The sequence below is a fragment of the Bombina bombina genome, chromosome 7 (genome assembly GCF_027579735.1).
Source record: "Bombina bombina isolate aBomBom1 chromosome 7, aBomBom1.pri, whole genome shotgun sequence".
NCBI lineage: Eukaryota > Metazoa > Chordata > Amphibia > Anura > Bombinatoridae > Bombina > Bombina bombina.
Window position 1 is genome coordinate 600,401,657 of NC_069505.1, and position 18,305 is coordinate 600,419,961.

At 40.7% G+C, this 18,305-nt stretch overlaps 1 protein-coding gene and 1 non-coding gene across 5 annotated transcripts in view; both read right to left on the bottom strand.

Moving 5' to 3' along the window:
* The window catches only part of LOC128667202 (gastrula zinc finger protein XlCGF52.1-like), a 33,487-nt gene that overhangs the window by 13,992 nt on the left and 1,190 nt on the right, over positions 1-18,305 (bottom strand). For 2 of the 4 annotated variants that reach the window (XM_053722133.1, XM_053722136.1), the window contains exons 2-4: positions 16,376-16,493; positions 13,530-13,656; positions 11,477-11,587 (exon numbers count right to left, since the gene is read on the bottom strand). In XM_053722133.1, the coding sequence (XP_053578108.1) occupies positions 11,477-11,587; positions 13,530-13,656; positions 16,376-16,429 (292 nt within the window). In that variant the 5' untranslated portion in view covers positions 16,430-16,493. The remainder of the gene's footprint in view (positions 1-11,476; positions 11,588-13,529; positions 13,657-16,375; positions 16,494-18,305) is intronic. The other 2 variants (XM_053722135.1, XM_053722134.1) reach the window with 1 other exon arrangement.
* LOC128637105 (U5 spliceosomal RNA) lies at positions 7,806-7,925 on the bottom strand. The gene has a single exon (XR_008398971.1). It is a non-coding gene; the product is annotated as a U5 spliceosomal RNA (small nuclear RNA).

Below are 18,305 nucleotides of genomic sequence, written 5' to 3' on the forward strand. Positions count from 1 at the left end.
ACACACCAGGCCTGCTGTAACACATGTATATACCCAGCATGATGAGTCAGATATCTTCTAATTTGTGTATCTAAGCCATATTTACTCCTAGGGGCAAATGTATACTACCTCACACTCAGTCATTTGATTGTTTGATATACCTAGTTCTAATGAAAACAATCACACTGCTCCCACCTCTTGTCCCACTAGTAGCTCTAACATTCATATAGAAAATGCTACTTCTATGAAGAAATGTTTAAACCTAAATTGCTAACGAGCAGACTAAGTCTTTGATTGCCCCCATACGCAAAGCATTATCCCCATAACCAAGTAATCCTTGACTATTATGGCTAGTAATATGCTCACCAGCGTTCACTCACTATTCTACTAGTGGCCATACACACTCCAAAAGTCACAATGCCCACTACCAAAAGCATTGGTAATCCAAATGGACATTGAGTCCCTTTGGATACATAGTACCCAAGTTGAAAATTCAGCGGGATTCTCTTTGTAGTAGGCGTTTGGCCCTGTCCCCTCCTCTGGTACACCTAGGGATATGATCAATTATTATGTACCGCAAATCAGACACCCCATGTCTATTAGTACAAAAATGCCTAGCCACCGGTTGGTCAGAATCGCCTACTTTGATGGCCTTACGTATCGCCGACCGGTGGTTAGCCATTCTCGTCCTAAGGTCATTTTGGGTCTTAACCACATAAAACCTGCCACACGGACAGTGAAGCAGATACACAATAAATGTGGTAGTGCAAGTGACCCTATGCCGAATGTAGAACTTTTGGTTGGACCAAGGGTGTGTGAAAACATTGCCCTGTGTTAAGCCACCGCAGGAAATGCAACCACTGCAGCAGAAGCAACCCTTTTTTGGGGTACTTAACCAGGTAGTTGGCATGTAACTATCACATTTGTCCGGCCTCAGTAGACGGTCTTTCAAAGATCTTCCCCTCCTGAATCCCACCATAGGTGTTTCCATTGCGGTGAAAGGAAAAAAGCTGTCAGTGGATAGGATGTCCCAGTGCTCTCTCAGGGTTTTTGAAAATTCCAACTTCTCAGGGGAGAATACCGTCTTGAAAATCATTCTCTGGCTCGTTATTTCCTTGTCCACCTTAGTCAATGCCTGTTCCTGGGTCATGGATAATGAATCAGTCCATATTTGCCCAAACTGCGCAGAGCCATAGCCACGCTCCTCAAATTTACTCTGCATGGCCACCAATTGTTGTTCCTTGTTTCGCTCATCCGTGTTGTTCCGCACCACTCGCTTAAATTGCAACTTGGGCAAGGCCTTCTTTAAACTTGGAGGGTGGCAACTTGTAACATCCAGTAACGAGTTTCTGTCCGTTTCTTTCTGGAACAAGGTTGTACATAATTGCATGCCATCTTTGTAGATTCTAAGATCCAGAAAATCAATGCTTACAGTACTACAAGTCATCTTGAAGCGCACCTGAGGGTTAACACTATTCAGAACTGTAAACCAGGCTCCAAATTCTTCCGTGGTGCCCCCCCCCATATGACTAGCAAATCGTCTATATATCTCCTGTAGGGTTTCACTCTAGTATCCCTGAAGGCATCGGTTTCTTCCGTTTCAAACTGTGCCATAAGAAGATTTGCGTAGGATGGGGATACATTCGACCCCATCGCAGTTCCTGATATTTGTAAGAAGAAATTATTTTCAAACTTGAAATAGTTACATCTTCAGCACAAATCCAACAATTCCATGACGGCGTCGACAGGAGGACCCACATATGGGTAATTTAGGAGGTGATTAAATATCGCTGCCATACCCTGTGTATGAGGGATAATGGAGTATAAGCTGGTCACATCCAGTGTGATCAGAATGTCGTCAGCTTCAAAATTTTGCCAAGTCTTCAATAATTTGATGAGCTCAATAGAATCCAGAAGGAAGGAAGGAAGGAATTAGTGTTTCTTACTATAGGTTGGAGTATCGCATCAACATATGTCGCTAAGGGTTGCAATAAAGACCCCCATGCTGACACAATCAGGGGGCTATAGGATTCTTATGCACCTTGGGTAGGGTATAGATGACAGGTACTATGGGATGATCTACTAACAGATATTCTTTCAAAGATTTAGTGATAATTTCCTGTTGATGGAGACGTCAGATACATATCAATCTTGGTCTTGAATGATTTGGTAGGGTCCCTGGTAAATGTCAGTAGGTGTTTTTATCACAGAGTTGTGTTAGAATCTCCTGCCTGTAATCACAGTAGTCTTGAAGAACCAAGGCTCTCACGGATGACCAAATCCTTATTCTTCTGTAGATTTTTTTAGTGCCTGTCATCAGATATCTTCTGAGACTCAAGGAGCACTTTGGTATTTCTAAGGATGACACTATGGGCTTTCGAAAGAAAGGGGAATTTGACCCAAAGAACAGTAACACTAGTATCACTACATTCTCAAGAATGGCAAGAAATTATATGGTTGAAGATCTTTGCACCAAAAAAGAGCTGATTCGCAACAATTTGAGTAAAGGGGAGCGACAGGCACTAAAAAAATCTACAGAAGAATAAGGATTTGGTCATCCGTGAGACGGATAAAGGTGGAGCCTTGGTTCTTCAAGACTACTGAGATTACAGGCAGGAGATTCTAACACAACTCTCTGATGAAAACACCAACTGACATTTACCAGGGGACCCTACCAAATTATCAAGATAAAGATTGATATGTATCTGACGTGTCCCCATACCTTTTATGTAATTGGAGATTTTTCTTCTTTTGCTGTGACAAGCCGGATTTACTTTACTGATGAAGTTACTACTTAATTTGTTATCACTGGGTTTACACACTGTTTATGGAGTCTTCATTTTACTCCCAGCTATATTGATATCCTCCCTGGAACATTATCGTCTAATACCAGACAGAGACACTCCTAACAAGCTGACCATATGCAATTTTAGGAAGAAATTAATTTCCTGCAGAGACCAGCGCCATTCGTTTTCCACTTTTTCTATTGTTTATCACAGTCCCTGGGGAGAAACTGAAAGAGGGCAGCGGTCAAATTAAAAGGAGAGTATTGTTTCTCAGTCCATTGTGACAGATGATATTTGTTTATTGTCATCTAACAATTTCTGTACACATATTTTTTGATATTGTACCAGAGGAGGGGACAGGGCCAAACGCCTACTACAAAGAGAATCCCACTGGATTTTAACTTGGATACTATGTATCCAAAGGGACTCAATGTCCATTTGGATTACCAATGCTTTTGGTAGTGGGCATTGTGGCTGTTGGAGTGTGTATGGCCACTAGCAGAATAGTGAATGAACGCTGGTGAGCATATTACTAGCCATTATAGTCAAGGATTACTTGGTTATGGGGATAATGCTTTGCGTATGTGGGCAATCAAAGACTTAGTCTGCTCGTTAGCAATTTAGGTTTAAACTTTTCTTCATAGAAGTAGCATTTTCTATATGAATGTTAGAGCTACTAGTAGGACAAGAGGTGGGACCAGTGTGATTGTTTTCATTAGAACTAGGTATATCAAACAATCAAATGACTGAGTGTGAGGTAGTATACATTTGCCCCTAGGAGTAAATATGGCTTAGATACACAAATTAGAAGATATCTGACTCATCATGCTGGGTATACATGTGTTACAGCAGGCCTGGTGTGTATGTTTATATGCTGCTTCTTTTAGGTGTCAGGAGGGCATTGATAGTAGGCAATGTTTAGATGGCTTAATATGATGATCACATAACCCTGGTCATGTATGTATTATCGATGAATATGTCACTGTATTCATTTTCCACTTTGCTTTTATAGTGTAGTACTGGTCGGCTCTTCGTATGGCCGTTCGCGCATGTGCAGTTGCGCGACACAGACGCTGTGAAGTCCGACAACGTCATTACACGGTGGAGGGTCTGGGTGTTAAAGCTGTTTTGTGTATATTTTAATTGGTCTGAGGATGGGGGGAGACCCCAAAAACGTTTACCGTTGATTAAATGGTTTACTGCAAACGGCGAGTGCCTTCCTTGATGTGAAATTTATGTATTGTATTGAAATGCACCCCGGAGGTTGAGAAGATTGTGAGTGCTGGATCCTGAGAGATATATATATAGATAGATATAGATAGAGATAGATAGATATAGATAGATATATATATATATATATATCCACACATTTTTCGTAACTTTATATTTTAGTAACAGCACAAGTGTTTGCACTTGCTCTCTCCGCCCCCTTAAATTTTCTGTACTGCATCGAGCGGTCCTACCATCTCTATATATCCAAATGTTATTGTTATGCACGTTCCTGAGAGATTTGCACTGCGCATGCGCTATAATTACATCTAACATCAACCAAGTAAGAGGATCACGAGATGCAATGTTTACTTGGTGAATTGGTTGCTGTCAGCCAGTAAAAGAAAATATTAATATAGAAACACTAAATAATTATAGTCTCGCTAAGTTTTTACACTACACTATCATGCCGGAGTCAGTATAGAGGATCACATGACCGACATGTATTGCGCAACAATATGCATGTGCACTACCGCCTCACGTCACTTCAGCTGGCAACGATGATTGGTTAAAAGGGTAAATCAGCACTTTAATAAAATAAAAAAAGGATTACGGACAAAGGCCTTCTATGAGATTTGACTGACAGCGATGTTACCTAGGGATATGTGGCTGCTTGCACATACTGTATAAGAGTTAAAAAAAAAACACTTATTTTATTTATTACATATTATCATTTTGAATAAAGTGAACAATCAGACTTCACCATCACTTTAAACCACAGACATTTTATAATGGGATTTTTTTTTTCCAGCAAGCCCAGCAGATTCAGAATATAAATGTTGTTTTAAGATTCAGATAGAGCATATTGTACTTTTATGATCAATTGTGCTTTGTTCTTTTGGGATCCTTTGCTGAAGAAGCAGCAATGTACTACAGGAAGCTAGCTGAACACGTCAAGTAAGTCACTGACAAGAGGCCTACAGCCTCAGCAGCTCATTTCTGCTCCTGAACATACCTAGGTATTCTTTTCAAGAAAGGATACCAAAAGAACAAAGGAAATTAGATAACAGAAGTAAATAGGAAAGTTGAATAAAATTACATACTCTATATGAATCATGAAATAAAATAAAAAATTAAATTATGCTTACCTGATAATTTTCTTTTCTTCTGACGGGGAGAGACCACAGGCCACCAGGAGGAGGCAGACACCCCAGCCCAAGGTTTAAATACCTCCCCCACTTCCCTCATCCCCCAGTCATTCTGGCAAGGGAACAAGGAACAGTAGGAGCAATATCAGGGTGAAAATGGTGCCAGAAGAAAACAAAATGAAGAAACGGCCCCCCCCATATAGAAAACGAGGGCAGGGAGCTGTGGACTCTCCCCGTCAGAAGAACAGAAAATTATCAGGTAAGCATAATTTAAGTTTCGCTTCTTAAACAGGGAGAGTGCACAGCTGCATTCATTACTTTTGGGAAAACAATACCCAAGCTATATAGAGGACACTGAATGCAAAAAAGGGCGGGTAGACAAGGCGGCCCATTCGGAGGGCACCACAGCCTGAAATTACCCAAACACCAGACAAAAAAAAAACAAAAATAAAAAACTGCTTCACCAGAAAAAGAAGGCTAAAAAACTGAAAGGACCAAGTAACTGCCCATCAGTGAAAACCAGTAAGGCCCAACTTAGAGGCCACTCAGAATCCTAGATTCCACCGAGCACAAAGCCCCCGAGGAGACAAGTCCCGCAGGGAAGAAGAAAAAAAAAAAGAAGAAAGAAAGAAAGAAAGAAGGCCCAACAAGAGATCCAAAGATCAACAACTAGGGTAAAAAGAAACCCAAAAGAACTACCCCCATCTGAATGGAAGTCTAAGGGACCATGTAACGTCCGAATCATGGACACCTAGAGTGACAAGGTAGATCCCATCCCTCACACTGAGCGCAATCAGCACTCATGAAAAAGCGACCAAGGGATAAAAAACCACCCCTGAGAACCGCCCCCCCCACCAACAACAACAAAAATTAAAAAAAATGCACCATACCAGCCACTAACACTAGCCAACTAGACTAGGAACTGCACCAGGACTTCCACAGAGGGAACATACCAAAGAAGTGCAGAAACCAACTCCCTCCCAAGCAAGAACAGGAAAGGCAGAGAGCATCCAAAACCAGCAGAGAAAAGCTCCCTGCTGAGGATGGAAACACTGTGAAACTTCCCACCTAATGAGAGATCACAAGATCTAGGTAAGATACGTGGTCAAGGCTCCCCTGTGCAGACAGACCTCCGACCCCCTCTTCGGGGAAACGGACCCAGCACTAAGTCGACTGGCTATGTCCGAAGGCAGGGATAAACAATCCCCCGGACCACCCCGATCTTCAGTAAGGAAAAATAAAAGGGGGAGGGGAACTAAACGGTACCAATGAGTAGACTAAACTAAGACAGGACATAGGGCAAGCTTGGGTTCCAGAACCCAGATCCAGTTCCTTTCCCTACAAGAAGGGACACTCCTCAGCAAAAGGGAGACTACACTGAAACGACAGTGACGGAACAATACCAGGATCCAACCCTTCATGTCATCCTGCACGCAAGACAGGAGAACCCCACCGAACAGAGGAAGACCTCCGGGGCAGCAGGCGGATACTGCGATATGCTCCAATTCCCATAAGGCAGCAGACAGACTGCAGAGTCAACACCGACTGTAGAGGAGCCATCAGGTTGCAACAGCCGGCCCAGAAGAAAAACAAATAGCCGTCGAGCACACATTTAAAGTGCAAGAACCATAACAGATTGCAACCGCAATCTCCCGCTTTCTAGGCAGCTAAACCAACCATCAAGCTATTGCCAAATCTCCGATAGAGAAAGACAAAACACCTGAAGGAGTAAGCGGATGTCTCAGAAACGTGAGGACTGAATCACCCAGGATCCCACTTAAGAGATCCGGTCAGATGTCCCGGATAAGAACAAGTCCAGAAAACCGGACACCCGGAAACCGGATCCGGCCAACAGCTAGAAACCCCTGAGGAACCATAGGGATACTTCATACAGAGAAACCTGAACCCTAGGAGATGCAAAGACAGCCACATCCAAAAGTCCTTGGACACTGGACATTCACTAAGCATCCCAGAGACAGAGAGCATAACTCCTAAAGACTAGAGGAGCAACACCCCCCAGTCATCTGCAACAGAGTCTACAATATATTCTCCAAACAATCCTTCAGGATCATCCCGGCAACCCCTACAGTTCAAGGATTAAATGATGAACGAGCATCACCATCCCAGAAGCAACAGCTCAAACCGAAACGTCGTAAGAAAGGGCAGCACCAGGAAAAAATGGAGACAAACACATTCTCTAGAACCCCCAAAAACATGGGAGCAGACGAGAAACAGAAGGAGGGAGAGAAAGGCCGTAAATGCCCGAACCTCAATAATAGATGACCCAACCAGCCCCAGAAGGGGAAAGGAAGCCTTAGTCACCTCGTCCAACTAAGGAAGAGGTACCGACGTCAAAGCCTCAAAAAAAGGGAGACAAAGAAAGATACCATAGAGGAGATAAAAAAACACCCCCATCTGGTACCCCAGATGTCTAAGGAGTCATCTAAACCCCCCAGTCCAAATGGGAACTCTAGCTCCGAAGTCAAAGAACCTCCACAACCCCCAGAGTAAACCTTAGTAGGATCTGCTTCCAGAACCTCGCCAACAATCAGGAATAGGACAATGAGGAATGTGTACAAACCTGATGCCCCACCCAAAGAAAAGAAGAAAAAAATAAAAAAATTTAAAAAAAAAGAGAACCAGCCTGACGTCTAGAAACGAAAGGCCTCCTCAACCATATCTTAGCCCTGCATGGACCAGAGTCTTGAAAAAGCTTTAAAAAAAAAACATGGTTGTACCTCTCCACGGAAAGCTTTCAGACAAAGGAAAAAGATTTAATAGAACTGAAGAGACACCAGTGCATAACAAACTCCTCATCCGAGTGAGCAACACAATACCCAACCAGGTCAGCCAGTTACACAGGCACCACATGGATGACATAGGCCTTAAGGAACAGAAACCAGCCCCCGACCAGGACCAGCCTGCTACATCGGGCCCTCCAGAACTGACCCAGGCCACAGAAAAATCTAAACCCCAGTGGGGAATCGACATAACAATGTACTAACACCTTAACACGCAACTTCCGTGGAAGTGCCCAAGCGACCACAAAATCGCTAGTATCAAATTCCAAAGAAAAATTTTTCCCAACAGGAAAACTATGACAGACATGAGCTTCATAAAAGGAAATAAAATACATCCTGACCGGATCAAAAGAAAAATTAGGGCAGCACCCACAGGTGAACGCCCAAGAAAAATGGGAACACTAATAGGACCAGCCAATCAGAGACCCTATTCTCCCGAAGCTCGGAACTAGAATAAGATACCTAAGAGAAAAAGGTAAGTTGGAGACAACAAGAAGATTAACGTCATCCCCCCATGTCTAACCCAGCTTGCCGTCCGGAACGGAAGACCGAGAACCACTCAACCCATCAGGACTGGGATTCAGCAGCACTGTCAAAACATGACGCAGCAGGACACGAAGGCACGCCTGTCTATAACGAAAAGCAAGACTTACCTCCATCGGGGCAACTGATGACCCCGACGATTGGGCCCCCGAAGCCTCAGAGGACACCGCTTCCCCAGAGGGCTTATCTGACCCAGACAATACAACGCCTGACGAGCCCTGGTTAACAGAACACGGACAGTATCTCATCAACATCCCCCTCCCTGGCAGATGTAAAAGCGCCAACGCCATAGATATGGCCATGCGGAACCCTGCCATAACCTCTGGAGGAAACAAGCCACCTTCCGGAGAATGGGTAACAGCAGTAAGGACACATGCTTGCATAGCCAAAGAAGGATCTAAGATACGCACCTCACGGAATATGGGGTCCCCAGGGGCGGATGGCTCGGTGGACTCTAAATTCCCTGTTTTGGGAGAAAAGAGCACTCTAAAAGCAGCATACGGAACATAACTGATGGGCATGGATTACCCGGGCCATTTCATACTCTTCGCAAAAAGTAGAATCTGAATAAGACACATCGGTCTCCAAATAATTAGAATCCTCCATAACTTGGATAGAAAATATGGATAGAAAAATAAAAACGGCACCTTACACCACCAATGGCTGGCACTCACCAACTCCTATGACCCAGACAACTACGGAAACAGATCATCTCCGTTGCCACGCGGTCAGGAAGAAGTCCAGACTAGAACGTGACCACGCCTAGTCACAAGGTACACCGTGCAGGCTAGAGAAAAGAGCTCCAAGGCCACGCAGCCTGACAAAAAAGGCTGTTATGTTCCGATATAGCCACGAGCCCAAGCGTCACTACACATTAGCAGACAGAATCACATAACAAACATGATTAAAGTCCCCCCTGTTCAATAACCCCCCTCAGGAGATATTAACCCACTATTCCATAAAATAAAGGAGTCCCACTGAGACCCTGACTTCTTCATTTACATTACATTCCCACATCAAATTAAAATGAAATGATCTTACCGGAATCTACACCGTGGAACAGGAACACGGCCCTTCAAGTGTGACAGATAGTAGCCTCGCTTCTGAAATGGACTTGAGTGAACAATGCAGGCAGCGAAACTCGTCAACGCTGATTGCTAAGGAGCTGTTAATATGAGTTGGGATGGTTTCGCAGAAAGACTCTCCCTGCATCTCCAGACTCTAACCTTCATTCATGCTCTCACTGAGAGACTGATAGAATTACTTAAAACTTCAGTCCCATTTTGAAGAGTACTACCCTCCATAAGAGACTCTCTTTAATCTTCAGACACTTCTCAGCCAACCTCCTGTGACAAAAGGCAAAGAATGACTGGGGGATGAGGAAAGTGGGGGAGGTATTTAAGCCTTTGGCTGGGGTGTCTTTGCCTCCTCCTGGTGGCCAGGTTCTGAATTCCCAAAAGTAATTAATGCAGCTGTAGACTCTAACTGTTTAAGAAGAAAAAATGGGTTTTATATATCTAAGATTTTAGTAAATAATCTTGAAAAAAGCCAAGTGATCACTTTACTACATTGTTATCACGGGTAGCCAATTATAAAATAGGTGTCCCTACAGGCTTTAGGGGGTTATAATATAAACTAGAGGGGCCCCACATATGTGTAGTACAGAAATTAAACACCTTTTTTTTAGTTTTTCTTTTCAAGGTTAACACAGCGATCACCTATATATACTATACAGAGACAATTCATATATTTATATAAGACGGGGACTTGTCTTGTTTAAAATAAACTTTATTAGGTCATAATCATAAGTTTTTTTTGTTTTTTTTTACTGTGTCTATATAAGTCTTGTTCCCCAGCAAAACCCCACGTGTTGTGGTTTAATTTATTGTTTTATAATGTTTGGGGACTTGTGGCTTTCTGAGACCACTAACATTTGAAAGAGCAGGGAATTATTTCAAATAAGAGGTATTGGAGGTCTGTGGCTAGTAAAGGAGTTAAAGGGATAGTAAGCTCAAAAAATGTCTTCATCGCATTGTACAGGGTTGCTTTGCTTATAATAAAAAAAAATGATCAAATACATTGTGCTGTGCTAGTTTCACTGTTCGCTTGATATTACGGCTCCAAAGTGAGTGGATTTCCAAACCCACCGTGAGGCTAATTTGCATTAGCCAATCATGGTGGGCAACCTGAACTCTCCCTTTCTCTGCAGTTCCAGGTATAACACAACAGGCCACGCATGCGCTCTAGTATGCTGTAATCTAACGCATGTGCATTCAGCTCAGGAGTTCCCTGTCAGTTTTCAGAAGACCTAGCAAAAGTCTTCAGGTATTGCTGTGCCCATGCTTGAGATCTCCAAAATAGTTGCGCACGCGTTGGTGGGAGTAAATCTATCCTAATTTATTGCAAATGGATAGGCGTTTTAGTCGGACAGCTGTTTCTCATGGGCTGGCAATTTAGACGTCACAGCCATATAAGAAATAATGTTTTAAGCGGTCTTAGATGCTTCGGTTTTGTGAAATAGTTAAGCTCACATTTATTACTCTATCATATAGGAATGTTGTATATGTTAAGAAATTAGTTTTTTATGTTGACTTTTCTAATTCTTTAAGATTGAGGGATCTGAAGAATCTCCCCACCATCCAGCTCCCTTGACTGCCTGTCACTTCCTGGTTCCACCTCCTGTGTGATGTCACCAAGCACATTTGTGATGACATCACCGGCACTCCCATAGCTTTGGCAGTGCAGCTCACTATACCCACCCCCGATCATGGCCTCCAGTAAAGGGGATGGCCGATAACAATATTGGATCAGTGATCCCGTTTCATGATGAGAACAGGTCAACATGGAATCATAAGCAGAGACTTGCATGATGACCCCTATACATTAACCTATATCTGTTTTTTTGGACAAGGCATGGTTAATTCTTGCGCTCTATGTTCCGTATGACGCTGCTATTTTTGCTTGTTCACTGGAAAACAACCTACTCCTTAGGGTTTAGTTTAGTACTCACCTTTTGTGGTTCTTTTTGGATTTGTTTTCTGGGGCTGCTCATGACCTCTGACATATGGTTCTTCTCCTCGTTCAATCATCGCTATGACTGCCGGCTTCATATTAACACAACCTGATATACAGACCAATAAAATGCTCATGTACACGTTTTATATCATATGATGTACGTAGAATAACTTTATTTAAAATGCTGATTAAATCACAAACATGCACCAAGTACCCAGAATTTTAGGTGACTCTTAGATAGCTGTAAAAGATATGGATGGGGGGGGGGGGGTTCTACAAATCCCTCAATCTCAGCTCCCTCAGCAGCTACAAACCTCCACGACCCCTCATTTGTGGGTCACTCAGTAAAATTTCAATTACAATAGGATTTTAAAATATAGGTAGCAAAAAAAGCTCAAAATTGGGGTGAATAAAGCTTAGCAGCAAATTGTAGTGTTCATAAAACAATTAGCACCACCATCTTGTAACCTAAGTTTCTTTCTCTGCTGAGGCTAATTAGAGAGAAGAATGAAAAGGACACTAGAGTGTTTAAAGGGACAGTCCACTCCAGAATGTTTATGGTTTAAAAATATAGATCATCCCTTTATTACCCGTTCTCCAGTTTTGCATACCAAACACTTATATTAACCCTTTAAGGACTGGGCATTTCAGACAAAAACTTCCCCAAAAGACCAGAGCATTTTTTGCATTTTTGCCATCACTACATTAAAACAGAAAGCCTTTGTTTTTTATTTACCTATCAAAACCCAAAGTATTGATATAGCCCCAATTTTGGTATATTTCATGCCACTATTTCACCCCAAATAAAATAAAAAAAATAAAAAATTGTTAACTTTTTCACAAACTTTAGGTTTCCCACTGAAATTATTTACAAATAGCTTGTTCAATTATGGCTTCTCTGGGATCCCCTTTGTTCAGAAATAGACATATATGGCTTTGGCATTGCTTTTTTGGTAATTAGAAGGCCACTAAATGCCACTACGCACCACACTTGTATTTATGCCCAGAAGTAAAGGGATTAATAAGGTAGCTTGTAGGGTTAATTTTAGCTTTAGTGTATAGATTACCCTCCACCTGACACATCCCCTGATCCCTCTCAAACAGCTCTACCTAGGTTTATCTTACAACTAAGAATTACAAGAGAACATGCCCTATCTGAATCATAAAAGTTTAATTTTGACTAGACTGTCCCTTTAACTAACAAACTGTCTGAGGTATTCCCTTCCAATTTCAACATTAATTGATACGTCCACATATTTCAAGATTGAATTACAAAGAAATGGGACAAAATAAATTAAGTTGCTGGTTTTTTTTTTACTACATATAATAAAACATTTTATATTACAATTGCAAAGTGTTCACAGTCCCTTTTAATACAGTTCTGGTTTGGTCTAATACAACATTAGAAAGTGTGTAAATAAATATTTATTTATAGACAAAGCACAAAGTGTTTTGCGCTATACTCCTGACTCACTGCCTCCTCCCAAATATCTCCTTCCCAAAGATATAGAAAAGTCTTGAGCGATATTATCAAATGTAGGTAAGGCTCTAAAAGCGGAGTCAAAACATATATTCAAAAAATAATAAATAGTCTAAAAATATGTTTAAGGAAATAAATAATTGAATCCAAAAATTTGTGATCAACATAAAATGCAGACAGATAGATATAGATTACGGTCTGAGTGTTTCTTAAAACAAGTAATTTAATTTGATCCAATTATTTTAAAAACCATTATAAGCAATTAGTCCATAAGTTATAACTATATAAAAAAATCAATTGCTGATTAATTTTATTTAGTTATAACTTATGGAATTATTGCTTATAATGGTTTTTAAAATAATTGGATCAAATTAAATTACTTGTTTTAAAAAACACTCAGACCGTACACTATATATATATAGGTGCATTTAATGTTAATCACACATTTTTGGATTAAATTATTTCCAAAAACATATTTTTAGACTATTTATTTTTATTTTTTTGAATAAAATGTTTTGACTTCGCTTTTAGCGCCTTACCTACATTTTGATAATATTTATTTATTTACCCAGCGATCGGAGCATCTGATAATTATCCATTGTTACATTCCTATAGAGTTCCTTCTCCTTTTCCTTTAGACAATCCCACTCCTCCTTGTAGAAGTAAACGGCAACTTCATCAAACTCAAACCGCTCCTTAAAATGCAAGAAAAATAAATGGAGAATAAATATCTATAATTTTCTTTGTTGCAATTTATATTATTTTAAAACAGTTTTGTTCTGATTAAAAGGACACTGAACCCAAATGTTGTCTTTAATTATTTAGATAGAGCAGCAATTTTAATCAACTTTCTAATTTACTCCTATTATCAAATTTTCTTCGTTCTCTTGCTATCTTTATTTGAAAAAAGCAGTAATGTAAGCTTAGGAGAAGGCCAATTTTTGGTTCAGTACCTGCGTAGCGCCTGCTGATTAGTGGCTAAATGTAGCCAGGAGCTGAAGCAAAAATGGGCCAGTTGCTAAGCTTACATAACTGCTTTTCAAATAAAGATATCAAGAGAACAAAGAAAAAATTATAATAGGAGTAAATTAGAAAGTTGCTTAACCCTTTCACTACCTGGACATTCTGAGAAAAACTTGCCCAAAATACCAGAGCATTTTCAGCATTTTTACAATCACTCCATTTAAAGATTAATAGAGCCTTGTTTTTTGTTTTTTATTTACCTATCAAATATATTTTTTTTATTTTTTTATTTTTTTTTAAGTAGACAACCCAAGGTAATGATCTAGGCCCATTTTGGTATATTTTATGCCACCATTTCACCGCCAAATGCCATCAAATAAAAAAAAATATGTTACTTTTTTTCACAAACTTTGGGTTTTTCACTGAAATGATATACATACTGCTTGTGCAATCATTGCACAAATGATTGTGAAAGCATCTCTGGGATCCCCTTTCTTCAGAAATAGCAGACATATATGGCTTTGCCATTGCTTTTTGGTAATTAGAAGGCCGCTAATTGCAGTTGTGCACCACACTTCTATTATTCACGGCAGTGAAGGGGTTAATTAGGTAGCTTAAAAGGATAAGGTTAGCTTTAGTGTAAAGATTAGCCTCCTACCTGACACTCCCCACCCCCTGATCCCTCCCAAACAGCTCTTTTTACTCCCCCACTGGTCACCCCCATCTTAAGTACTGGCAGCACTTTTTTTTTTATATATATTTTTCTTTTTTTTTCTGCATTGTAAGATTGCCCTAACCATCAAACCTCCCTGATCCCCCCTAAAACATCTATCTAAACCCCCTGCCTAACTATTGCCGCCATCTTAGGTACTGGCAGCCGCCTGCCAGAACCTATAAACCCCTTTATTTATTTTTTATTTCTGTAGTGTAGTGGACACACAACCTTCCCACCCCTCTTGCGATCGCCAATATGACCCCCCCATATTTTCTGTAGTGTAGCTGCCCCATCCCTTTATGTCCCTTTAAAAAAAAAAAAAAAAAAATGGTATAGGGTCCTCCCACTCCATCCCCTCCCGCCTCCCCTGCTGGAACACCTACCCGCCTCTCGCCCACACCTCCCGACAGCTCCAGCACTGCCAGCAAATTATCGTTACAGCCGGTGACACGCACAGTGTCACCGTCTGTAACGATCAGACATCTGGCCTCATATGGAGGCAGAGCACCGATCTCGCTCCGGCTCCATATGCGGGAGATGCCTGAAGCTTCAGGAGCTCCAGATCTCAGCTGTAACTTAACAACGGAGATTGCTGGAGCCTCCTGAAGCAGCGACGTATATATAGGTGGTGCGGTACGATAGCCACAGTACCGCACAACGTAAATATACGTCGTAATGGGTGAAGGGGTTAAAATTGCTGCTCTATATAAATCATGAAAGAAAAAAAATGTGGGGTTTTGTATCCCTTTAAGCCTAGAAATAGGCCCAGGCTAGTATGAAATAGGCTTTTTTTTTTTTTTTAAAAGGGTAATAATACTAAAAATATAAAATAAATTACATGCTCTAATTCATTAGAGAAAGTTATTTTAAAGGGACAGTCTACACTTTAGTAATCTTAAAGTCTTACTTTAGATTAAGCTGCGAATAGCCTCTTGCACCTTTTCTATATCATGCGGCAGGAGCAGTAAAAAAGTTATTTTCAAATTAATATTGTTTTTGGTCACTTTGAAATGGCTGCAAAGCTCCGCCCACAGATAACATCACAATCTGGGCTGCATATGGAGTCCAATCACAAAGGGCTCACTAGTTTGATTCAACGGATTTTCAATGCTACTCAGCAGAAGGCATAGATGTAGCCCAGATTGTTATGTCATTAGTGGGCGGAGCTTGGCAGCCTTTTCAAAGTGACCAAAAACACTATTAATTTTAAAATAACTTTTTTAATGTTCCTGCTGCATGATACAGAAAAGGGTGCAGGAAGCTATTTGCAGCCTAATTTAAAGTAAGACTTTAAGATGACAACGGTGTAGACTGTTGACCCTACACTTCTATGTGTTTAACCTCCATAAACAGTCATGCGACTGTTGTTTACAGAACATACTGGCATTTTCAGCTGGCAGTGCAAGATGGGGGTCTCACTGAATGTGCTCCAAGCTGGGACATGAGGGGCATAGTGAGCAGAGGAAAGCAAACCATGCAGGATTTTTCGGGTCCTGATGTATGGTATACTATTTACAACATCACTTTTCATTGACACAAAACATTCCCACTGCTCAAAACTTTCTTCAATCGTCTTCAATTTTCCAAAATATTTCATTTGAGAAAAAAAACCTTTAAAATGTAAAACTGCTCAATGCTGTCCAACAATAGTGCCTATTTCTATGCTTTTTATTGTAATTTGTGTAACGCTGGAGCAGACAGGAAATTAGCGACATTACCGTGAGTATCACACTTACCCATGGAGTCGCCATATTGTTTTCTGAGGTCAAGATATTCTCTGTATTCTTCATGCTTAATATAGAACTATTAGTCACACACTCTAGCAATAGATCTCCTTCCTTTCTACAGACAGACCTATACAGGACGTAGATATAATGCTCCATTAATAAAAAAAAACACTGTAAAATAAAATGTACATTAGATTCTAAGTGTAATTCCTGTAAAAAGGTTACCGAATGCAAAGTAATAGAAAGCGGTGTTCTCCCCAGGACCTTATTAGCGGGTGCACCATACGGCTCATTTTAATGACCACCCGGCTAAAATTTTAGCCAATATTAAGCTAACGTTAGCCAATATTAAACATGTTCCCATTTGTATTGCACAAATTATCATTAAAACACATTTGTTAAATTATGCAATTAATTTGTGCTTTGGATAACTGAAAATGCCACCTGGCTAGCAATATTTTCTGTGGAGAACACTGGGACGTTAATATGTACTGTCATTATTTAATTTAGCCTGCTTTTCCTGTAATTCAAATTGAGAGGCTGAAATAGATCCTTTAAGATCCTGAACGCTAAACAATAAAGTAATTTACAGTTATAAGTAGCACATTTATATTTACCCATAATTAGCCCTGGCACAGGCAGTAAGAAAAACATACTTAAAGTGATGGTAAACTCTCTCTTTTATAAAATCAGATCCGGAATATTTAGTGATATTTCAGATGGAGTTTCATTAATCAGTTGTAATGAAGTTGCCCTATAACTTACCTTTTAATATAGATATGAAATTCAAAATTCCCTGCGCTCCGACACCTACTTTATCAGTAATTTTTTCTGTTTGAATTGTTGTCCAATCAGCTCTAGCTACGACAAAAGTGCCAAATCAAACTGTTAGTTCACAGAAATATTGACTTTGAAGTGGGCGGCAGAGTACGGGGAATATTATAATTATCATTTATTTGTATAGCGCCGCCAAATTCCGTAGAATTTCATATCTATATTAAAAAGTAAGTTATAGCGCAACTTCATTACAACTGATGAATTAAACTCCCTCTAAAATATCACTAAACATTCTGCATCAGATTTTAAAACGGGTTGAGTTTACCATCACTTTAATACTTTATATAGACAGTGCCCCCCTCCTCTATACTTTATAAACACAGTGCCCCCTCCTCTATACTTTATAAACACAGTGCCCCCTCCTCTATACTTTATAAACACAGTGCCCCCCCTCCTCTATACTTTATATAGACAGTGCCCCCCCTCCTCTATACTTTATATAGACAGTGCCCCCCCTCCTCTATACTTTATATAGACAGTGCCCCCTCCTCTATACTTTATATAGACAGTGCCCCCTCCTCTATACTTTATATAGACAGTGCCCCCTCCTCTATACTTTATAAAGACAGTGCCCCCTCCTCTATACTTTATATAGACAGTGCCCCCTCCTCTACACTTTATATAGACAGTGCCCCCTCCTCTACACTTTATATAGACAGTGCCCCCTCCTCTATACTTTATATAGACAGTGCCCCCTCCTCTATACTTTATAAAGACAGTGCCCCCCCTCTATACTTTATATAGACAGTGCCCCCCCTTCCTCTATACTTTATATAGACAGTGCCCCCCCTTCCTCTATACTTTATATAGACAGTGCCCCCCTTCCTCTATACTTTATATAGACAGTGCCCCCTCCTCTATACTTTATATAGACAGTGCCCCCTCCTCTATACTTTATATAGACAGTGCCCCCTCTTCTATACTTTATATAGACAGTGCCCCCCCTTCCTCTATACTTTATAAAGACAGTGCCCCCCCTTCCTCTATACTTTATATAGACAGTGCCCCCCCTTCCTCTATACTTTATATAGACAGTGCCCCCCTTCCTCTATACTTTATAAAGACAGTGCCCCCTCCTCTATACTTTATATAGACAGTGCCC